This window comes from Aptenodytes patagonicus, chromosome 17 (assembly GCF_965638725.1).
Source record: "Aptenodytes patagonicus chromosome 17, bAptPat1.pri.cur, whole genome shotgun sequence".
In the NCBI taxonomy this organism is placed as follows: domain Eukaryota; kingdom Metazoa; phylum Chordata; class Aves; order Sphenisciformes; family Spheniscidae; genus Aptenodytes; species Aptenodytes patagonicus.
Genome location: NC_134965.1, coordinates 12,273,743 through 12,295,488, shown reverse-complemented (window position 1 = coordinate 12,295,488; position 21,746 = coordinate 12,273,743). Strand labels below are relative to the sequence as shown.

Here is a 21,746-nt window from a genome sequence, read left to right as displayed (position 1 = left end):
ATGCTTAATTAGTCTTAATTATGACTTCTGAAATAAATGTATTTTTCCACATATAAAAGTAGATACAATTTGAATCTCTAGAGAGGTTAAAGAGTTAGTTTGAGACAGTTACACTTTACTTTTATTTTTAAAGAAACTCTGAGCTCTTTTCATGTAATCCAGTTTTGATCCAATTGATGCACTGTTGCTCTCCAGCATGGATTTTGTTTTTCCTTTCAGCTGAATAAACCTCCTGCCTGTCTGGAGGTTGCTTGGCTGTGGTAGGTTGCGTGGCACTTCAAAATGAAGTTGAGTTAAATCGCAAGTCAAGCTTCATCGTACTGGGCACTAAACTTGGTTGGAGTCTGAGCCATGACAGAATAGTAACTTGAGGCTGTAGCTGCCAGTCCAGCGTCATTGCTTTGGATTGATGGTATTTTTAGAACTACGTGAAAGATCGGTCTGGTTTAGTTTAGTAGTAGTATGTGTAATAGACCACTCAGATGTTTGTAGCGTGGATCTAAAAAGCAAACCCAACAATGTCTGTCTTGTTTTCTTACAGATTCAAGACCGGTCAGATCAACGGAGATTTATTGATATACCACGTACTGCTAACTCTGAAGCCATACTATGCAAAGCCATATGAAATTGTAGTGGACCTCACACACGCTGGCCCCAGTAATCGCTTTAAAACAGACTTTCTTTCTAAATGGTTTGTAGTTTTTCCGGGCTTTGCTTATGAAAATGTCTCAGCAGTTTTTATTTATAACTGTAACTCGTGGGTCAGAGAATACACCAAATACCATGAAAGGCTCTTGACAGGTTTGAAAGGAAGCAAAAGGCTTATTTTCATAGACTCTCCAGGGAAACTGGCAGAGCACATCGAACATGACCAGCAGAAACTCCCAGCAGCTACCTTGGCTTTGGAGGAGGACTTGAAAGTGTTTCACAATGCTCTCAAACTGGCTCATAAAGACACCAAAGTTTCTATTAAAGTAAGTCCTTTTAATGTTGTTCCTAGTGAATTGTTGTATTTTTGTAAGGTTTTGAATATGATGTTACTGTCTCTTAATTCTCCTCTCCTGTCTTGAGGAGAAATCACAACTTATTAATATGCCTCTTTAGGAAGTATAAAATTTCATACGTTTATAAAATTAGAAGTGTCAGACTTTTCTCTCTCTGTATTGTTAACAATAGGCACTGAACCATTTTTCTGTTCTCTTTCTAAGGTTGGGTCGACAGCTGTGCAGGTGACGTCAGCGGAACGAACAAGAGTCCTGGGACAAACAGTGTTTTTAAATGATATATACTATGCCTCTGAAATTGAGGAAATATGTCTTGTTGATGAGAACCAGTTTACCTTAACCATTGCCAATCAAGGCACACCACTCACCTTCATGCATCAGGAGTGTGAAGCCATCGTTAGGTCCATCATTCATATACGGACACGGTGGGAGCTGTCACAACCAGACTCCATCCCACAGCATACTAAAATTCGTCCTAAGGATGTCCCTGGAACACTACTGAACATAGCACTGCTCAACCTGGGAAGCTCGGACCCCAGTTTGCGGTACAGATCTCTTAAATTAATATCAACTTTGGTCAAAAATGTGAATTCTTTCCAAGGTTTTCTTAGTGTTAACAAATCTCTCTTGAACAAAACAATTTTTGTTTCACCACTACTCAATAAAATGTACTTTTTAATATAAAGAAAGATTGGGTTTTCTATAGGTGAAGAAAGGCATACATACTGTCAGGGTAACTGAAGGCATATAGGAAGCTTAATTTCTCTTTATAAAGAGAAATACTTATGCTTTGCAATATATGTTTATTAGATACATTTGATTTTCATGGTGTTGAACTTCCTGTTTAATAACGTGGGAGCTGTACCTCTTAGAGCAGGCTCTTGGGTCTTGTCAGTACTGGCTCAATGGCAACCTCTGGGGCCCTTGGCAGTCTCTCTCCCAGCAGCTCAGGTGCACCTGGAAATATTTAGAATTTCCTGGCACCAAAGGCCTTTCTGAGAAATCTGGTACAAAGTCCTTCAAGCATACTCTCTAACCTCATCCGAAATTGTTTAAAGCAAGTGGAGGAGTAATTTCTTTCATTTCTCCAAGGCAAATATTGTTGTCTGAATCTTAACTGGTGCAAGGAGAAAGTTCAGGATTTAAATGTAATCTCTTCTATAGCAGTATTGATTTAATTTTTAAAATGTCAGTACTACTACTGTGATGCCTTGGTGTAATGTGTATATTTTAAAATGTACAAGAAAACTATTACAAGTCACGTTGCTTGCTTTGTTACAGGTCTGCTGCCTATAATCTTCTATGTGCCTTAACCTGTACCTTTAATTTAAAGATTGAGGGCCAGTTACTGGAAACTTCAGGTCTGTGTATTCCTGCCAACAACACACTATTTATTGTATCTATTAGTAAGACTCTTGCAGCTAACGAACCACACCTTACCTTAGAGTTCTTGGAAGAGTGTATTTCTGGATTTAGCAAATCTAGTAAGTAACACTAGTATTCCTTAATGCTAACCATGAATTTGAACAGATTTAAGTTGGTAACTGTCTAGCTTAGTCAATTAAGCTTCCTCATCTTGCTAAGTCATAATAAGTTTAAATTGCAAATGCTTCTTAGAGCTGTTTCAGCTGTTTTCAAGATGATCCATTTGTATCTGTTTCTTAACAATCAAGTTATGCAATACTCTGAAACCAGGCAGTTTCACAAACTGGAATGGCATCTGTTGGAGCAAAAACATTACTTTTCACATTTGAATGTGCCCTTTCCTTTCTCATGAAGTAGATTTAAAAAAAAAAAGGCAACTGCCTTTTTAAACTTTGAAATTAATGTCTAGTAAAACTTGTTTTAACATCTCATTCATTTAGACGATTACGTTCATTCAGAGAGATCACAATACAAATTATTTGTTTCATATCACTGTTGATAGTTTTGTACAGTGAGTACTTTGGATAGATTTCTATCTACTTCACCAGAAGTAGAGAATATTGCAGAACAAAAATCAAAATTTGAGTCCATGATAGTGAAGGTTTGAACTCTAGAATATACATACACAGAAGAGTTACAGGGTTCTTCAGTCATATCAAAATTAATCTTTTCAGATTGATTATATCTCTCAATTGTAAAACTGGTTCTGTTGCACTACTTTTGTCATGCTTTTTTTCCAGGCATAATACAGCTCTGACTTTACTGTTGGAAGCTGTTGAGAATAAATAGATTCTCAAGATGAAAAAGCAATTGTCTTAAGTAGTCCCGCCTAATACTGAATGTACACGTCTTTATGTCACATCTCTTAATAAGATATTAAAATGTCAACATCTCCTTGCCAGATTCCTACAGATGTTTCTTGGATGTCATTATTAGAGTATGTTTCTTTTTGAAGCTTGTCTGTTTGCCCAGTATTATTTGCTCAGCTCTGATAGTAATTATTTTCAACAATAAAACTGAAAGGAAAAGTGTTCACAAATAATTATTATAAATAGAGACCAGTGCTGATTCTGTGTTACAAGGTGAATTTTTATTTCAGGTATTGAACTGAAACATCTTTGTCTGGAGTATATGACTCCCTGGCTGTCCAATCTGGTCCGATTCTGTAAACACAATGATGATGCTAAGCGCCAGCGAGTCACTGCTATTCTTGATAAGCTTATAACAATGACAATAAATGAAAAACAGATGTATCCTTCCATTCAAGCTAAGATATGGGGAAGTCTTGGACAGGTACAAATCTGCATAATTTATTGCAATTTGTTTATAAGCAGATTATAGAGTTTTTAACCACTTAAATGTTAATGCAGAAAAATAAAATGGATCTCGACATGACCTAAGTTCATTAGCTGTATGGAGAGTAGTGTGCAAGTTCTTCTGAAGTTTCCATTCTATAAAATACTTCATAAAATCACTAATGAACTCTGGCTTCTAGGAATGTGTTCCTGGCCCCACTGTGAATTGAAAAATAAGTGTCTTTGGTATTAGTAGTAATTATTTCAATTAGTAGAAATTAATTCATCAAAACCCCTGAATGTACGGGTACTGAATGGAAAGAACAAAGTACGAGCATTCAGAGGTGTGTTAGGCACGTGGCATTGAAAGAATGCTGCTTTTTTTTTTTCTGTTTGCACTTTTGAAACAGATGCATTTTGATTACAATCAATAGAATATCAATCCTCCTGTTGATCATGAGCTTAACGCTTAGCCAAATTCTGTCCTCATCCTCCCCGCAAAGTGAAGAAGATGAAAACAATAAAGCTGACGTCATATATGCCATTCGTGAAGGAGGTGTCTAGACAAACGAGACCAGCTTTACTTGCCGTGACCAGGCTTGCTCACAAGCTTTGTATCAACTTCCTCATTGTCATACTATTTTTATTTTTTTTAACTGTCATCCAAACTGATGCAGCCCAGCATCACAAAGCTGCTCTTGGAGAATGTGGGAGAACTGTCAGATGGATGCATGAGTGCATTTTCTTGCTTGGTCCAATTGGCAAAAAAACCAAAACCTAAAACAATGTATTTTGAAAGCTTAAATCACATTGAGAGCAATATGACTGTTATGTGCCGTATGAAAGTCTGTTAACAGGTAAATATGGAGAACACAAAATAAAAAGATTAAATATTCCACAGCAGTCAGTGGAAATTTTATCATTGACTTAGTTGACCCAGAATTTCAGCCAATTTTCCTAATATAATGAGAGCTGAATTTGAACCAATACTGAAATAACATTAATCTTAGCCTGCATGTTATATTTAAGAGTTCTCTGTACACTTGGACAGATTTTATTCTTGCCTGCATATATGAAATGTCTTTTTTTTTTTAACATGAGAAGAAACTTGTTTTACTTGTAGCTGTATTCATGCATGGCTAGTGCTCTAAGCAAAATCTTTGACAGACGAGATCTTGCTTATTTTCTTGGAAGTATGTTTTTTTCCCCCCACTTCAAATCTAGTTTCTTCTTACTAGGTTCAGCATTTTATGAATAGTTATACTTTAAAATGGAAAAAGAAATAAAAATAATACAAACTAAATTATAGTTTCTCCACAGTTCTGAAGCACTTTTGATCTGGAGTAAAGCCTGATGGAATTAATCTTTATACTTCTAATATTTACATTAGACTTTTTTCCAAAAGGATAACGAATCAGTAAAACTGATGCTTCAATTTATGGTAGTTATGCATCTTCAACTAAAAAAAATGAATGATTGCTTATTTAAAAGGTGGTTTACTGTGGAAAAATAGAGTTAATCTGACTGATAAAAAAGAATTTTTTTTTCGTCTAACAGATAACAGATCTCCTTGATGTAGTGCTGGACAGTTTCATCAAAACGAGTGCCACAGGGGGCTTAGGGTCTATAAAAGCTGAGGTTATGGCAGACACAGCTGTAGCGCTTGCTTCTGGAAATGTAAAACTGGTTTCAAGCAAAGTGAGTTCCTTCTTTGCCTTAAGTTCCTTTTATATAATAATTTCAACTTATATAATAATATGACACTGAGATGCTTTCTGATAACTCGGTACGGGCAATAATGCAAAAAACATGATAAAATAGGTTCCACGCCATAGAATAATTCCAATGTTAAATTGTAATGGTTTTTAATGAAACTTTGAGCTGTGCTCTTCATTTGAGTAAAACAAAATGGTTGCTCTCTTTTCAGGTGATTGGAAGGATGTGTAAAATAATTGACAAGACTTGTCTGTCTCCAACTCCTACACTGGAACAGCACCTGATGTGGGATGATATTGCTATTCTAGCACGTTACATGCTGATGCTCTCCTTTAACAATTCTCTGGATGTGGCAGCACATCTCCCCTACCTCTTTCATGTAGTTACTTTATTGGTGGCCACTGGTCCCCTTTCTCTCAGAGCTTCCACTCATGGTCTCGTCATCAACATCATTCATTCTCTTTGCACTTGTTCACAGCTTCATTTTAGTGGTAAGTTTTTTTCAGATTTTCAATTAAGCTGATCGCTCCTTAGCTTGTTTAAGAAATTTGAGTTGTCTTTCTCTCTTTAAACTATTCTGAGAGTGTGAAAATACCATGTTGTAATTCAGCTTGTGTACAAACTAAAATGAGGATATGATCTACAACAGATGAGTATGGAATTAAAAAATGACTATCTGGTTTAGAGCAGGTGCATAATGTAAATTGTTTGTATAACGGGTTTTAGAAAAAGAGAAGAAAGTACCAGTAAGTTCCTGTAATGCAGAGAAAGGAGAAAATACGTCTGTGCTAAAACTGGCTGATGTGCATCTTCTGAATGGTTGCATAATGTGGTAACAAAAATATCAATTACATAAGGGAATTGTGAAACTCTACTGTTAAAACAGGTGTATTTGCATACTGCTTTATTTTAGCAGTCCTAAAATAATTGGTATTAGCAAATATGTAGCTGTCACTTCTTACCACAGAAGTACAGTATAAAACCATGCTAGATTTTGTGCAGAAAAAAATTAAAAGTTTATGTAATCTTGTCTTTTTTTAAGTATCTGAAAGCTCATTTTATATCTATATATATCGACAGAGTGAATGTGTGAATATGCACAGACACACACATATATATGTATAAAGAAAAGCTTTGATGCACAGAGAGAAGGGCAAGCCTTCCTGTTTAAACAATGAATTTGAAGTACACTGAAATGAAATGAAAGTTCAGAATTGTAAAAATACTCAGTGCTAGTAGCAGGGCCGTCATTTTCTTCTGATTTAAGTGGCTTTCTTCATTTTTAGTGCCAGAGCCAAAAGCAGAATTTGATTGCAGTTTGAACTTCAGTACTGTTGGTATTTCAAAGCAGGAACTCTCCAGGTTTCCATTTTCTGAACCAATGTGAGGAGAAGTCTCACAGAACCACATCTTTAAACAAGTTTCTTTCTACCTGTTTTTAGAATGCATCTTCCTGGTGACTGGTTTCAACAGTGTAGGCAACAGACCACAGTTCTTGTGGCATACTCTGGGAGGAGTAGCAAAGAAAACAGTATTGGAATGTGCAAAGTGACATACAGGATGATTATCTACTTTTGTATTCATGGGAGGGTGAGCCTAAGTGTTGAAAATACGGGTTGGATTTCAGTGGTTTAAATTTAATATGTAAAAATTTTTCAACAGAGGAGACCAAGCAAGTTTTAAGGCTGAGCTTGACTGAGTTCTCTCTGCCCAAATTTTATTTGCTGTTTGGAATCAGCAAAGTGAAATCAGCCGCGGTCATAGCGTTCCGATCCAGCTATCGAGACAGGTCGTTTTCACCTGGTTCCTATGAAAGGGAGACTTTCGCACTGACTTCGTTGGAAACTGTTACTGAAGCTTTGTTGGAGATCATGGAGGTATGTGGTTCAAAACAAAACAAATTATCCACAAGGGAAAATGGCACTGCTTACACTTTCTACAGGCAAGCGGTGTAGTGAGATGTACCTCCCATGATGTGGTAATAAATAGTTAAGTGGCTGAGTTCTGAGAACTAAAAAACCTGCACATTCTGAATTTTAAAAAGACTTTCTCTTAATGTTACATGTATTCAAACAATATAATTCTTTTTAGGCTTGTATGAGGGATATTCCAACATGCAAGTGGCTGGACCAGTGGACTGAACTAGCTCAAAAGTATGTTGTAGATCTCGAAATATAATCCCTGCCCGCCTGTGTAGTATATTTAGAATTTTCAACTTCTCGTTATACAGCCTATTTGTTGTATGTTTGTTTAATATACTGTACTCTGTTTCTTCACAGGTTTGCATTCCAATATAACCCATCCCTGCAGCCAAGAGCACTTGTTGTCTTTGGCTGTATAAGTAAACGTGTGTCTCATGGACAAATAAAACAAATAATCCGAATTCTTAGCAAGGTAATAGACCCATATACCTTAAATCGATTTGGTGGCAATAAGTTTCATCAGTGTTGCGACTTCTAGAGTAACAGTAGTTTTCAATATTGAGTTTAAAATTTGAGACACTGAGATTGATCCAGAAGACAGTATTTAAATAAAAGCAAAATTTTCTGTTAAGGCATTTAGCTGCATGCACATGATTCACAACTGTTTTTTAAAGGACGTTAATAATCTAACGTGTTGTAAGTAAATACAATAAAGAGCAGGGCATTTGCATATGAAAATTTTGAAACCGACTGCCTGGCTTGGTAATGATGTTCCATATTTTCTAAAGAAGGTTGTGTTCTGTAGCAAGTAAACAGTGTGCTAAATATGTTTCCTTTAAGCATTTTATTAGAGTTTTATGGACATAAACTTTAACTGAACAGCATCCAGATTGTAAAAGAGCTATTCTCTAACTCTTGCACCCTGTCCTGCACGCTTACTTTTTTTAATACACATTGTGCAATTGCTTTCAGCAATACATGTATCACTTCTGTGTAAATCTCCATTTGTCAAAGTCCTTGAGAATTGGTTTAAAATGAGCTCAAGCTTTGTAAACTAGTTGAGAGCAACAATTCTTGTTTAGAGTTTTGATCTTCTTTTTACAAAGCAAAATCTAATTATGGTTGTGTTTTAATTACTCTTTTTTCCTACAAAAAGGGACTTGAGAGCTGTTTAAAAGGCCCTGATAATTACAATAGCCAAGTTCTAATAGAAGCTACAGTTATAGCACTCACCAAGCTGCAGCCTCTTCTTAATAAGGTAAACAACTGGATTTTTAGAGTAAACAGAGAACATATTTTGTAAATAAAAATTATAATTATGGGTATAATCTCAAAAATATAAGTAAGTGTTGTGGTATCTGAAGTTCACACTTCGCTGCTATGACTCATGCTCGAAAGTACTACATATGGGAAATACGTCACCGGTGTTTGTATGTGGGACCTGTGCAAAGGCTTTAAAAATGCTTTAGAATGTACTGTTCTGCTTCATCAAACTGGGCCACAGCAATATAGGCAATGACCGTACCACGGGCTGTCTTAATGCTTTCCAAAAGACTTTCAGTCTTGGCTTTCAGATGTTTGATTGTTAATACATGCTTTTCAGATCATGGCTTGTAATAAATGTTTGTCTTACCTGATTTGGTATTAAGGTAGCCATCCATACATTACTTTCATGTTCATTATTTGATCAGCATACCAATGGGTATGCCGTTAATGAAGAGCCCCATATATTTACTGTTAGTAAATAAAACTTGTTCCTTGAAAAATCTGCTGCCTAAGAGACCCAGAATCTGTTGAATGCCAATTCTTCCTGCGTGCTTTTTTGATTTGGAGAAGAAATTGCCTGGCCAGTTATCTGTGCAGAATTGCAATCCATTTTCAACATGTGCATTCAAATTGATAACAGAAGACACATTTCTGTTCAGTCTGGTGTAGGGCAATATGCGTCTGACACTTTGTGGGCAAGGGAAGGAATATAAGAGAGAAGGAACGGCTTTAGGGGAGGTGAAAGGCTTGAAATTCATTTGCTTTCTACTGTTCACCCATTAAGTGCATTAAGACGACAGGTTCACATGTACATCTGCATTGACGGAATGGACATGGTTGAAGACAGAACCTGCTACAGGAAGGATAGTAACGCATATACAAAACCACGTGTCAGTCTTATTTGTCTTTGACTTACAGGAACTGACTTGAAAGTGAAATTGTGGCTTTTTCTTTTTCCTTCTAGGACTCTCCTATGCACAAGGCCCTCTTTTGGGTAGCTATGGCAGTACTGCAGCTAGACGAAGTAAACTTGTACTCAGCAGGTACAGCACTACTTGAACAGAATCTGCATACCTTGGATAGCCTTCGAGTATTCAATGATAAGGTAAGCTGCTAGCAGTCAGCTGTGACTAACCCTTCGTTTATGTAAGCGGTTAGATCTGTTAAAAAAAGAAAAAAAAAAATTCTGTGTCCTCATGGACAGTAGTTAAGCAACTAAAACTGAAATTTGCATTAGAGATTGTTTCACTTGTGTTATATCAACAGTAAAACTAAGACGTAGAGATGAAGCTCTTGCTATTCTGTTCTAAACTGGAACAGAAATGTATAGATGTGTTCTAATCAAGAGTGTTTGCGCTATTGTCACGTAAACTATCAAAATTACTGTTTTGTCACTTTAAAAAAAAAAAAAAAAACAACTTGAGATATGATGAGTAACTTGTGATGAGGTACTCCTGTATTTTGTTTTTTCTGGGTCAGAGCCCAGAAGAGGTGTTTATGGAGATCAGGAGGCCACTCGAATGGCACTGCAAGCAGATGGATCATTTTGTTGGGCTAAATTTCAACTCCAACTTTAACTTCGCACTAGTGGGACACCTCCTGAAAGGTAAGAATACATATTGCTGTTCATTTAAGATGAACACTCTTAATTCAAAAATAAAAACAAGTCCAGGGATTACGGGGAAAGAATGGGTGGTGGATTTTAAGTAACTTGGATCACAGAATAGATACAGAATTAAATGTTCTTTGACTAAAGGACTTTGCCGGGTTTTCCATAGACATGTTCTTTACTACTTTGTCCAAGAATGCTGTCTTTCTCTGTGTGTTTGCCTGTGTTCAGGCTCACTGTTTCTTTTAGAAGATTGATTTGTGAGATAATAGATATAATATATGCACAGACATTTGAAATTATGTGACTTTTGGGGGGAGGGACAGAAAAAATTAGTCTTAAATGTGCAATTTCTGTTAGCATTGTGCTTCCTCACCCTTTACGTGAAGTTTCCTGAGAACATGCCGAAAAATATTTATAAATCTTCTCAAAATATTAATGCTTCATAAATATGCATTAAAATTAAATACAGTATTTGGTTTCTTAACCTCATTTCTTAGGGTACAGGCATCCTTCACCTACCACTGTAGCAAGAACAGTAAGGATTTTACATACACTACTAGCTCTGGTTAACAAACATAGGAACTGTGACAAGTTTGAGGTGAACACCCAGAGTGTGGCTTACCTAGCAGGTAAAATTAAACAAACAAACATTCTTTTAAATTTGTGCTAACTGAAAAGGAATGGATTATTGTGGGAATTCTTATGGTTTTAGGTTGATAAAATTGTACCAACATAAAGGAAACTTGTAAGTGGAGATGGATAAGAGTCTGGGCTAGGCTGGGGTACATCAATTAAAGCTTTTTGTGGACTGAAGGCTTGCCAGCACAGGACCTACTGTGTAACTTTGAAAATACTTCAGGGAGGCTGCAGGTTTCTTGGTTTAAGTGCGTGCCTTAAACATTGAAATTTCTAGTGGTCTAGAAATAGAAATTGTGACCATGTTGAGGACAAATGTTTAAATCCTGTAACTGGATGGGGAATATAATTCTTTTTAAATGACCTACTTTTAATCTGTACGTTTCGGTAATGTGTAATTACATCTCAATGGTCGTCTTTATATTAAGTAAAAAAATTAAATTGATGGAATATTGCTTACATTCTTCAATGTATTCCTACTGTGGAAAACTTACGTTAGCTTTCTTTGAATTTTTAGCTTTGCTGACAGTATCTGAGGAAGTTCGAAGTCGCTGCAGTCTAAAACATAGGAAGTCTCTCTTATTGACAGATGTTTCAATGGAAAATGTTCCTATGGATACATATCCCATACATCACAGTGACACTAGCTATAGGTTGGTTGTCTAACTTTTAGATAAGTTATCCGTATTTCAATGTCTGTTTACTTTAGTAAGTTACCTAAAGGTAACCTGTGGTATATTGAAAACTGAAACCCACATTCATAAAGCTAAGTTAATGTTCTGTTATTGGTTCCAGACCAATACGCTACTTACACTGTGATACTGTGATCAACATTCACAGAGAAATTTGGGTATCAAATTCCTATACACTTAATTTTGAGATCTGTAAAGCTATTTCAGAGCTTAACTGCTTTGGAGGTTCTTAAACTTTTTGCTAACCTCTTTCTACAAGACCTAATTTCACCTCATTTTTCATTTATATTTTAGATGAAAGTTTAGTTTGTCCTTTTAAGAGCTTCAAGGCATGTACTAGGTAATCACTTGGTTCGTGTCATTGGAAAATCTTGACACCTTATAGTCTTGTCTATAAGCAGCCACAGAGATAAACTAGGAAATCAACCTAGAAGTGACATGGAGAGCCAGTTTCTCTCAATAGGGAGCACTTTACTTGATAGCTCTCTTTTTAGCATCCAGTATGGAGTAGCTGATGATTAAATATCTTTCATCTTGCCTCATAGGCTCATTTGCTTGTGTTCTTTTCATTGCTTTATTTTTTATCTCTTGATCATTACATTCATATCAGATTGTTAGTTATCACTAGCTCAGACATTTTTGCAAGCGAAGTAATTACTATTTCTTAATATGTATTTTTTGGAGATTAACCTGTTAGGAAAGATGGGTTTAATAAATGTTAGCTTGGCTAGTTGAAAAATTTATGCCTAAATGTGCACAGTTTTAAAGATTTTCTTAATTTAATTTCTCTGCACTTTCAGGACACTAAAGGAAAATCAACCATGGTCATCACCAAAGGGGTCAGACAGACATCTGGCTGCCAGTTACCCGACAGTGGGACAGATAAGCCCTCGAACACGAAAATCCATGAGTTTGGATATGGGGCAGCCTTCACAAGCGAACACTAAAAAGCTTCTAGGTTATTAAGATAACTAATTTACTAATTTGTCTATAGAATACCTCAGGAAGTGTTACTGGAGAAAAATTATACTTGTATTTATTCTGACTTCAAGTGCTTATTCCTGATTCAGAGGGAATGCAGTTTCTACAAAACACAAATTAGAGAACACAGTTGAAGAGGACTAACTCATTTATTTTGATCACGAAGGGCGGGGAAGCAAGAGTGACACTCAAAATGTGCATGTTGAAGTGGAGAAAAAAGAAAAAAAAAAAGGGGGGAAGAAAAAAAGATACTCCAGATACTAAAGAGTCATAGTGCCAATTTTCTGCCACCAGCCCTCTTTCAACAAAACCAAGAAGCTGAATACCTTAGCTTAGCTACTATATTGAATACTCTATCTTATGCTAGAAGAGATGGTCCCAAAACATTTCAGATGTTTTGGAAGCAATCTGATTTTTATTCATGGCTTCTCAGTGCATCGTGTTTACAAGCAAAGTCTTAATATCAGAGAAACAAGATGAGTTGCTTTGCATAACTTGTGGTTACCCTTTTACATTATACGGTGTATATATGGAAGAAAAGGGGCATTTCTTTCATTACAATCCTATTACTGCTTCCTTTTCAGTAATCACATTTTGGCATGTTTATTCGATGTGATGTGTTGACCAGGAAACCATAGCATGCCCGCAGCTTACATATTTGAATAAATTGCATGCTTTCCTCATACGTATTGTGAAGCATTTTGGAAACTGTGATGGAGAGCGGCATGGTGTGATCGTATTTTCTCTACCATCCCTGAAAATGGTGAAAATGTCCCCAGATTCCAATCAATACGTCACAGATAGGAGAGTAGCTTGGACAGAAAATCAGAAATAGTTAGAATATGGATTTAGATTTAATGTTTTTAATTGCCTGATAAATTGTTTTTAGGTACAAGGAAAAGTTTTGACCATTTGATATCGGACACAAAGGCTCCTAAAAGGCAAGACATGGAATCTGGAATCACAACGCCTCCCAAAATGAGGAGAGTAGCCGAAAATGATTATGAAATGGGTGAGAAACAGGACTAACGTTTTAAGAATAATGCTAACTATAAATGCTTTGTATATATATACAAAGGATTATTTCTAAATTCAATGTTTATTTGCTGAGGTTACTACAAGGTAAGGGAGAAGTATCTTTCTTAACAGTGGCTTCTGGAGAGTACAGTCTTCCACATCACTGGCAACTGAGGTTTGAGTTAGAGTTGCTCAGTTTGCAGATGCAGAATAAGGGGCAGCTATAAAGTACTGCATACAGGACTGAAATGAAATAACTAAAATTTGGCTTTCTATACGTTAATAAGTCCTGGCTGCAAATTACTACAGGAGATGGAACGTGACCTAATGCCTAGAATGCCTCTCTTCATCTTCTCCCACATCTGCTTCCTGTGCCCCCATCCCCAATTGCAATGCAAGACCAGGGTTTTTCTGTTGTATCTGATGTCAGTCTGCTGCCTGACCCTGAGTACGGTACTTACCACCCCTGGGCCTGTATTTCACTGAATAGGAAATTGGGGTTATTGTTTACCATTTGATAATACATCCCATGTAATGATCTAGTGCTGCTAGTATTACAGCATAGTTGTTGCTTTTATACTTTATGAAAAGGCTGGTGAACTCTGAAGTTTGTGTATGACTGAATTTGTTGTGCAAGAGCTAATTCTATTTCGGTTTGGGTTTATTTTGCTTTGGATGAGTTGCTCTTTTTTACCTGGCAGAAACCCAGAGAATATCACCGCAGCAACACCCACATCTTCGAAAAGTTTCTGTTTCTGAGTCGAATGTCCTCCTAGATGAAGAAGTTCTGACTGACCCAAAAATTCAGGCACTGCTGCTTACAGTTCTTGTAAGCTCTCTTTCTGTGTATTGTCTGTTATTTTCTGATACTCTTTTATCTTCCAAAGAAGCATATGTGTTCCTTGCAGTGTTTCTAAATTCATATAGATCCGAATCAGTGATGTGCAAGTCTATTCTTTTATTGCCGTTCTTCAAACTTTCTAGGAATCACTTTTAGAAATGTATTTAAATGTTCTTTGAGAGCAAATACTGAATTTTCATTATTCTGTATTGTTTTGTAGAACATGTCCAACAATTGTCCCTTTTTCCTGGCAGATTTTTATCACAAACTAATTTTATATAATAAAAGGATATTAATATATTATACTTAAAGTTAAGAAGTGAAAATTGTTGGAATCCCAGCATAATTCAGTTTAAAAATGATTAACTAGTAATATAGGTGTACGGTATGATAGTGCTTTCTTCAGATGTACCAATACAGTTACCATTCCTGATATACTTCAGAAAGACTCAGTTGCCCACTTTTGTCAAAAACTGACTAGCTATGTTTTTTGCCAAAATAGAAGCTATTACCAACTGTTTTTATTGTTTCCCACATACACATAAAAATAACTTGATTCCATGTCCAAAGAGGGCATAAGTTAATCTTTTGTAATGCTGTTTTCTGCTATTCAGAAATCTTAAAACCTTAAACTACAACAACAGCAAAAGCCTATAATTACTCAAATTAAATTAGAAGCATGCTGATTTAATCCTTTGCATTATGACAGGCAACGTTAGTGAAGTACACTACTGATGAGTTTGACCAGCGGATTCTGTATGAGTATTTAGCAGAAGCCAGTGTTGTCTTCCCAAAGGTCTTTCCTGTTGTGTAAGTACCTAAAGCTCTGTTTATGATGACTGCGTACTTGGCCCTTCCTTTAAAAGGTCTCCGGACCAGGACAAGCACGTGTGAGATGCTTACTCATTTGTAGGTTACTAGCTGCGATCTGTCCATGGCTTGTTGAGACAAATGTCCCTAGCAATTCGAGAATCATGCTTTTTCCCTTGTTAAATGAATATAATGTTCTTACTAGAATAGGCATCCTCAGATACCACTGCTACAGATGGTCCTCAGAAGCACTCTTCAGCGTCAGATTTTCAGGCAGGTTGGCAGAGCGTGGGAGAACTCTGTATCGCTGTTGCTAGGGAGCCTGTCTGTGCAGCCATCAGCTTCTTCCAAAAGCTTTCAGCATCATTGCTGCCGCTACTCTAGTCTAGGGACTTAGCATGGCTTTAGCGCTTCTTTGATACTGCAGAGAAGCAAATTACATTTTAATATGTTCGTGTAGCTTTCTATACAAGTCAACATATACTGCCTCTTAAGTATTACTTTCACCCCAGTCAGACTCAGTTTTTTTTAATTAGTACCCCAAGTGCATATCAAAACTGGTTTAAAGTGTAGTTCAAGATACTCTTTGGATGTATTTCTTTAGATATCAGTTAAAAGTGGTATTTGCTGGAGTCAATATATGTAAGGGAAACCCAACTATCAGAAACTAACATGAGTAGACTTTTAAAACTGACCTGTGTGTGATTTAGAAATAGTGCTACCTTTTTCTGGCTTTATAAAGTAATGGCCAAAGTACAGCCAAGTTCTGTGAGCTATTCCAATCACAACTGCAAGTAACTGGCATTTGTATTAAAAGAAAAAAACCAAACCAACCCACACATGAGTTCTGCAAGGGAGCTCAAATGAGACAGTAGCCCCACGAGTTTAAAAAACTGCTTTGAAACTCCAGCTCTGACATGTACACAAATCCAGTGAATAATTTTTTGGTTGAAAATAATTAAAATATTTGCAATTTAAAGTGCTAGGTAGATGCTTTAATGGGTTATATTGTTAGTACAATTTTTTGAAAGTGTTACACATCATAAGAGTACTCACTGAACATATACAGGAGTTGTTTTGTACTTCTAAAATGACTGAGATTTTGAAAATCCCACCTTAACTGCTGTTTGCTAAAGTCAGTTGGGAACTGCAGATTTATTTTATTTAATGAACAAAAAATAAGGCACTTCTCTTTTCTTCAGGCATAATTTATTGGATTCCAAGATCAATACCCTTTTATCGCTGTGCCAGGATCCAAATTTGTTGAATCCAATTCATGGGATTGTTCAGAGTGTTGTCTACCATGAAGAGTCTCCACCCCAATACCAAACTTCTTATCTACAGAGTAAATATTTTTCCTTTTTTTTTTTTTTAAAGCTGCTGTATTTTAAGTTAGATTTACTACTGAAAATGTTTCAGAATTATTGCAACCCTAACAGAACAGTGTCAGTCTTGTGTGCCATCTCTCCAACTTCATATATCCTAGTAAAAATAAGAGTTCGCATATTAAAAAAACCTGTACTGACATGAATATTAAAACTGCTTGCTGCAGTTGTGCACCAAATATTAAAAGTATGACACCATCTACGTGAGTAAAAAGAAGTTGAAACTCAGTATTCTGTTTCCACTAACCGGTTTAAAGAAATACAAAACATGAATGGTGGTGATAAATGGTGAGTTTTAAGTTAACCTTGTAAGTTAGGGATTGACTTAATTATTGGTAAATTCCGTAGAGTAATGTTTGTTTTTCAGTGCCCAAGCTCACTTTCATGTCACACTTAAACACTTAAAACCTAAATATTTTTTTATGGTCCTTAATCCAAAACTTTCCAGGAAGATCCGTAAGAAACAGATGACAGTTGAGAAAAACTTAAATGTTGACATAATTTTTAAAATGAGATGCATATTCACATGCTAAATTTAATTTTTAAAATACCATCAAGAATTTCTCGCATGACAGTTCTGAGATTTCAAGGTTTTTACAGCTTATGTATTTCATATACAAATTAAAATGCCATAATACCTTATACATGGTTTGGACAACATTTAGTGTTGCATCGCCCAATCAAAATATTTCATTTCCATGCCTAAGTAAATCCAAGTGATGTGCTATGTGTACTTTCTAGTTGTTTTCTGTCAATTGAGAACTGTGTTTTAGTGGTAACGTTCAATTTGTTGTTGTAGGTTTTGGATTTAATGGGTTATGGAGGTTTGCTGGCCCATTTTCTAAGGTAAGAACAGTACACCATATATAAGTTCGTGAGTGTTTTGCCTTCATTTTCTCTATAAAGCACATTGGTGCTCCAGGAAAGAGGCAGATAAATGACAAGTCATGGAATTTATATGAGCAAGTTAGTAATATAAGGCTCACTTCTATAGCTAAAACAATTTTCGAGCCTGCATCAGATATTTTGATAGACTCGTGAAGGTCAAATTACTGAAGTTGAGTAAAAGCAGTCAGGTGTGTAAATGCACCTTTTTACTGCTCCCAGGTTCACTAAGAGGCCTTGGACATACGGTATCAGTCAGAAAGTCTTAGTTTATTAAGTGTGTCTTACAGTGCAAGGGATTAATTTGCTAAGAATGGTAATTCCATAAGGATAAACTTTATGTTACAACAGAACAAATAAATCGAGCACTGACCGCCTGCACTGCTATTTGTTCCCTCTAGTCATCGTAACAAGAACTAGATGAGCAGAGCAGGCAGTGTTTGGGATGTTAGGCTTTGGGGGCATAGGCAGTGCTTTTAATAACGTGTCAGGTTCAGGCAGCTGTGGCAGTTCACCTCGTGAATGAAACAGCCCCTCTTTCCTGACTTTGTGCTTCTGAAATTACGCACTACTGAAATTACACCTGTAAGTGGTCTTTGAGTGCATTTAGATTAATCTGGAAAAGACTACAAATCAGTTTTTACAGATACTCACATCAAACGCTTTTTAAAATTTTCAGGCAAAACCAGTGTGATATTAGAGTGAGTTCTGGGGCAAAGCTCCTATTGACAGAAAAGTAGGAAGAAAAGAACCAATTGTGGTTTGTTTTGGTTTTTTTCCCCCCCCATCACCCACAGCAAACACAAATCCCAGACTATGCTGAGCTCATAGTGAAGTTTCTTGATGCCTTGATTGACACGTATTTGCCTGGAATTGATGAAGAAACCAGTGAAGAATCTCTCCTGACACCCACATCTCCATATCCTCCCGCAGTGCAGAGCCAACTTAGCATTACTGCTAACCTTAACCTTTCCAATTCCATGACCTCGCTCGCAACTTCCCAGCACTCCCCAGGTCAGTAGCTGTTCTGGTACTACCTAGGTAAGGGAAATGTATTGAATTTACTGTTTCTGTAGACAAACACTCAGTCTCATTTTCTCTTTGGATATGTTTATGCATCAAACATCATTGCGTTCGTGAACCAAATGAATATTAAGCTGTTTACTAAGCTATTACACTGTATTTCAGATGTTGGATTTTGTCCAGCACAAAAGCTGTCTTCCGAGTCGTTATACATGAAGGAAATAGCATTAAGTGCATCAGAACAAATAACAGCTGCATCTTAATATGGAATATATGTAACAGTGGAGCATTGAAAATTAGTAAATATCAATATATAATCATGATATTTTGCAAGGAGAATAATACCTGTCTGGGCACTACAAGGTAGCACATATTAGGAAAAATAATCCAGAACTGTGCTGTGGAAGAGTGTGTCTGGGCTGACTCAGTTTCAGGTGACTGTATGATTTAAGGCCAATGCTCATATAGGCAGCATCACATGGAGGTCATACTCTCCCTCGAAGGAAAAAAGTGTTCATGTAGATACGTGTGGAATACTGGGTCAGTTCAGACTATTTTATTGCCAGAAACACGCTGATGATAAAATGAAGGCGTTCAAGAAAAGAACAGTCATTAAAGGCATTAGATGGATAAAAACACTAAATTCCTTCTGGCTTGGGGAGAGGGGAATTACAGGGAGATGCAGAGGTTAAATTTAACAGCATAGGTTTTCAGGGTGAAAAATGAAAAAAGAGTAAAATTATTCAGCATAGCAGATGAAGCATAAGCTAGAGGAAATTAAATACAGGAAGAAAATGGAATTTATGTCAAAGAAATCTGCATGAAGACTCTTCCTGAAGTGATTTTGGATTAGTGTCTCTCATATTGAGGAAATTCTTTACTTTTCTTTGTCATAAAAATTATACTGTGTGATATTTCTTAAATGATGATTTAACTATCGCAGTTCCGAACACTGAAGTCAAAGAACCCTTTTATTTCTGCTTTGTTTCTAACCTTGATGCAAGGCTAGAAACTACTTGGGTTTAGGTATAGTATTTACAGAGGTGTTTTGGTTTTTTTCACTCTTGTTGTTTACTGGTTTCTGCTAGCCCTGAAATAAGCTCTACTTAGTTGTACTTAGCTGTAGTCAAGAAGTCTGGTCTTCCAGATTATCAGTTTGCTCACGTGCTATGCATGTTTTTTGTTGAATATGATGAGTATTGCAGAGGTGCAACAGAGGTAAAACTGTGCTCTGTGTTTGAGTAATTTGGGAATAGTGATTTCTTTTTTTTGTTTCATGCAGTGAAAAGTGATTACAACTTGCTTTTTTCCTGTATGAGAAGCCAACTTAAATTGTTTAAATCTGGGGAGATCCCCTTCTTGATATACTGATGCTGTGTTCCAGAATTGTATTTTAAGATGCCTGTCAGTCTAAATAGACTCAAAACAGGATTTGCTTTCCAGTTTCCTGCCAATTCAAGATGACTTATTACATTAAATAATGTTATCCCAAGTGAGGAGAGAAAGCGTGAAGCATATTTTCCACAGTTGTTACCTCTTCCTCTGCTACTTTATTAATAGCACTCCTTAGCCGTTGTTTCCTTGTTTTGTATTCCTGCCCGAGAACAAGTGAAAGAGCATTGGTCTGAAAGGGACTCGCTGGTGCCGTCCTGGAATCCCTTTTGAATTGGGTAATAAGAGTGGGTGAAAGTTGAGTTTGAAGAAGTTTGAGAGACTGCTGTTTCACTTAACATTTTGCAATGTCCATTATATGTTATGAATATATAATGCAGCCACTGTATTGTATCGTCACGCAATTTATCCTGTGTATAGAAATATTTCTGTATAAAAACTCCTAATAGAGTGCAGGTACAGATAACAACCAAGATTATGGAAAAGGCAAGTGGTTCGATAGAAACTTTCTTATTTAACATTCAGCTAAGAATTACCTGTAATACTAGAACAGGGAGAAGGATAAAATTAAAGGGGGAAAAAAAAAGACCTTGCTGTCAGTGTGAAAATAAGTACATTATGGGCAGCATCTTTCCCTTTAGAACATAGAATTGGTAGCAGCTCCAGCAGTTCTTTTTGCAAGGATGAAGTGATGATGCAGGATTAGGCCCTCTACTAGCGAAAACAGCATTTTGCTATGTAAATGTCTGCCTCCCTTACGCCTCGCTTTCTATTCCTTCTTCCTTGGTTAGCTAAGAGGAAGGAATTAATCCAGCTCTTCAAAAATTTCTTCCAAATAGATGGCTTTTATCAAATGCTGGTGAAGAGCCCATCTCCACAAATGGGGTTAGGAAGTGGTGAACTTGTTACGTGATTCAGGATCCTAGTGGGTCTGTAATAATGCCTTTATGACACCCTGTGCATGGTTTGCTTGGAAATTAAATTTTAAAAGACCGATATGAAGGCCAGAAGATTACTAATGGTTCCATTTTTGTGTAACCAGACTGGAGGCATCTTTGTAAAGAATCAGCCTTTATAGGTGTTTCCAGCTTCATTCTAGCAATTTGAATACAAAGACTTGGGGTTTGCTTGGGGGATCTCCAGCTTTCTCAAACTGTGGACCAGGTCACAACGTGGAGCTCTTCATTTTGCTCCTTCATCCCACCTTTATTACGTTGCTCCACTTTAATCCACAAACAATTTCCCTGGTTTAAACTGGCATGTTAACCAGTGCAACTTTGCATAAAACATGCAACTTTGCATAAAACATGCTTTGCTTTTTAAGCTGTTTAATTGTATTAAAAATTTAATTGGTCTTCTGGCACTTTATACAGCTCCATAGCTGCATACGTGAATTTTGCATTCTCATTAACTGTGCCTAGAGGTGTGTGATGGCGTTGTCATTGCTGTGCACATTTACACTGTAGAGACAAGAGTGAGGGAGTAAGCAGTGAAAGACCTAATATCTGCCACAATAAAAATCATTGGTGAAAGAATGATAGAACACGAAGGTGGGCCACAGGATTTCTTGAAACAGCAAGACAACTATGGGACTAATAAGGGATGCAGATCTATCATCCACTTACTCTGATTCGAGAACTACTGCACAAGAAAATCAAGTATTTAGCAGTGCTGAGTTACTTCATCACACTGAGTTAAAGAGACAGTTTCAGCCAAGTGAGTTTTTTATTATGGTTACAAATATATTAAGTTGCAGATAAATGAAAAATTTTTTTCTTGCATCTGGAAACAACCGGGCGAGATCATTGTTTGTAAATGTTTTGTCTATCATCATCTCTTCTCCT

At 36.6% G+C, this 21,746-nt stretch overlaps 1 protein-coding gene across 2 annotated transcripts in view; it reads left to right on the top strand.

The window, feature by feature from the left end:
• The window catches only part of NF1 (neurofibromin 1), a 105,320-nt gene that overhangs the window by 75,075 nt on the left and 8,499 nt on the right, over window positions 1–21,746 (top strand). For both annotated transcript variants that reach the window (XM_076354855.1, XM_076354854.1), the window contains 21 exons: window positions 542–974; window positions 1,209–1,549; window positions 2,286–2,488; window positions 3,529–3,722; window positions 5,282–5,422; window positions 5,652–5,931; window positions 7,103–7,317; window positions 7,532–7,593; window positions 7,720–7,834; window positions 8,519–8,620; window positions 9,593–9,733; window positions 10,108–10,234; window positions 10,738–10,869; window positions 11,394–11,529; window positions 12,369–12,526; window positions 13,439–13,561; window positions 14,268–14,395; window positions 15,117–15,217; window positions 16,420–16,562; window positions 17,402–17,448; window positions 18,285–18,501. In XM_076354855.1, coding sequence (XP_076210970.1) covers window positions 542–974; window positions 1,209–1,549; window positions 2,286–2,488; window positions 3,529–3,722; window positions 5,282–5,422; window positions 5,652–5,931; window positions 7,103–7,317; window positions 7,532–7,593; window positions 7,720–7,834; window positions 8,519–8,620; window positions 9,593–9,733; window positions 10,108–10,234; window positions 10,738–10,869; window positions 11,394–11,529; window positions 12,369–12,526; window positions 13,439–13,561; window positions 14,268–14,395; window positions 15,117–15,217; window positions 16,420–16,562; window positions 17,402–17,448; window positions 18,285–18,501 — 3,539 coding nt within the window. The remainder of the gene's footprint in view (window positions 1–541; window positions 975–1,208; window positions 1,550–2,285; window positions 2,489–3,528; window positions 3,723–5,281; window positions 5,423–5,651; window positions 5,932–7,102; window positions 7,318–7,531; window positions 7,594–7,719; window positions 7,835–8,518; window positions 8,621–9,592; window positions 9,734–10,107; window positions 10,235–10,737; window positions 10,870–11,393; window positions 11,530–12,368; window positions 12,527–13,438; window positions 13,562–14,267; window positions 14,396–15,116; window positions 15,218–16,419; window positions 16,563–17,401; window positions 17,449–18,284; window positions 18,502–21,746) is intronic.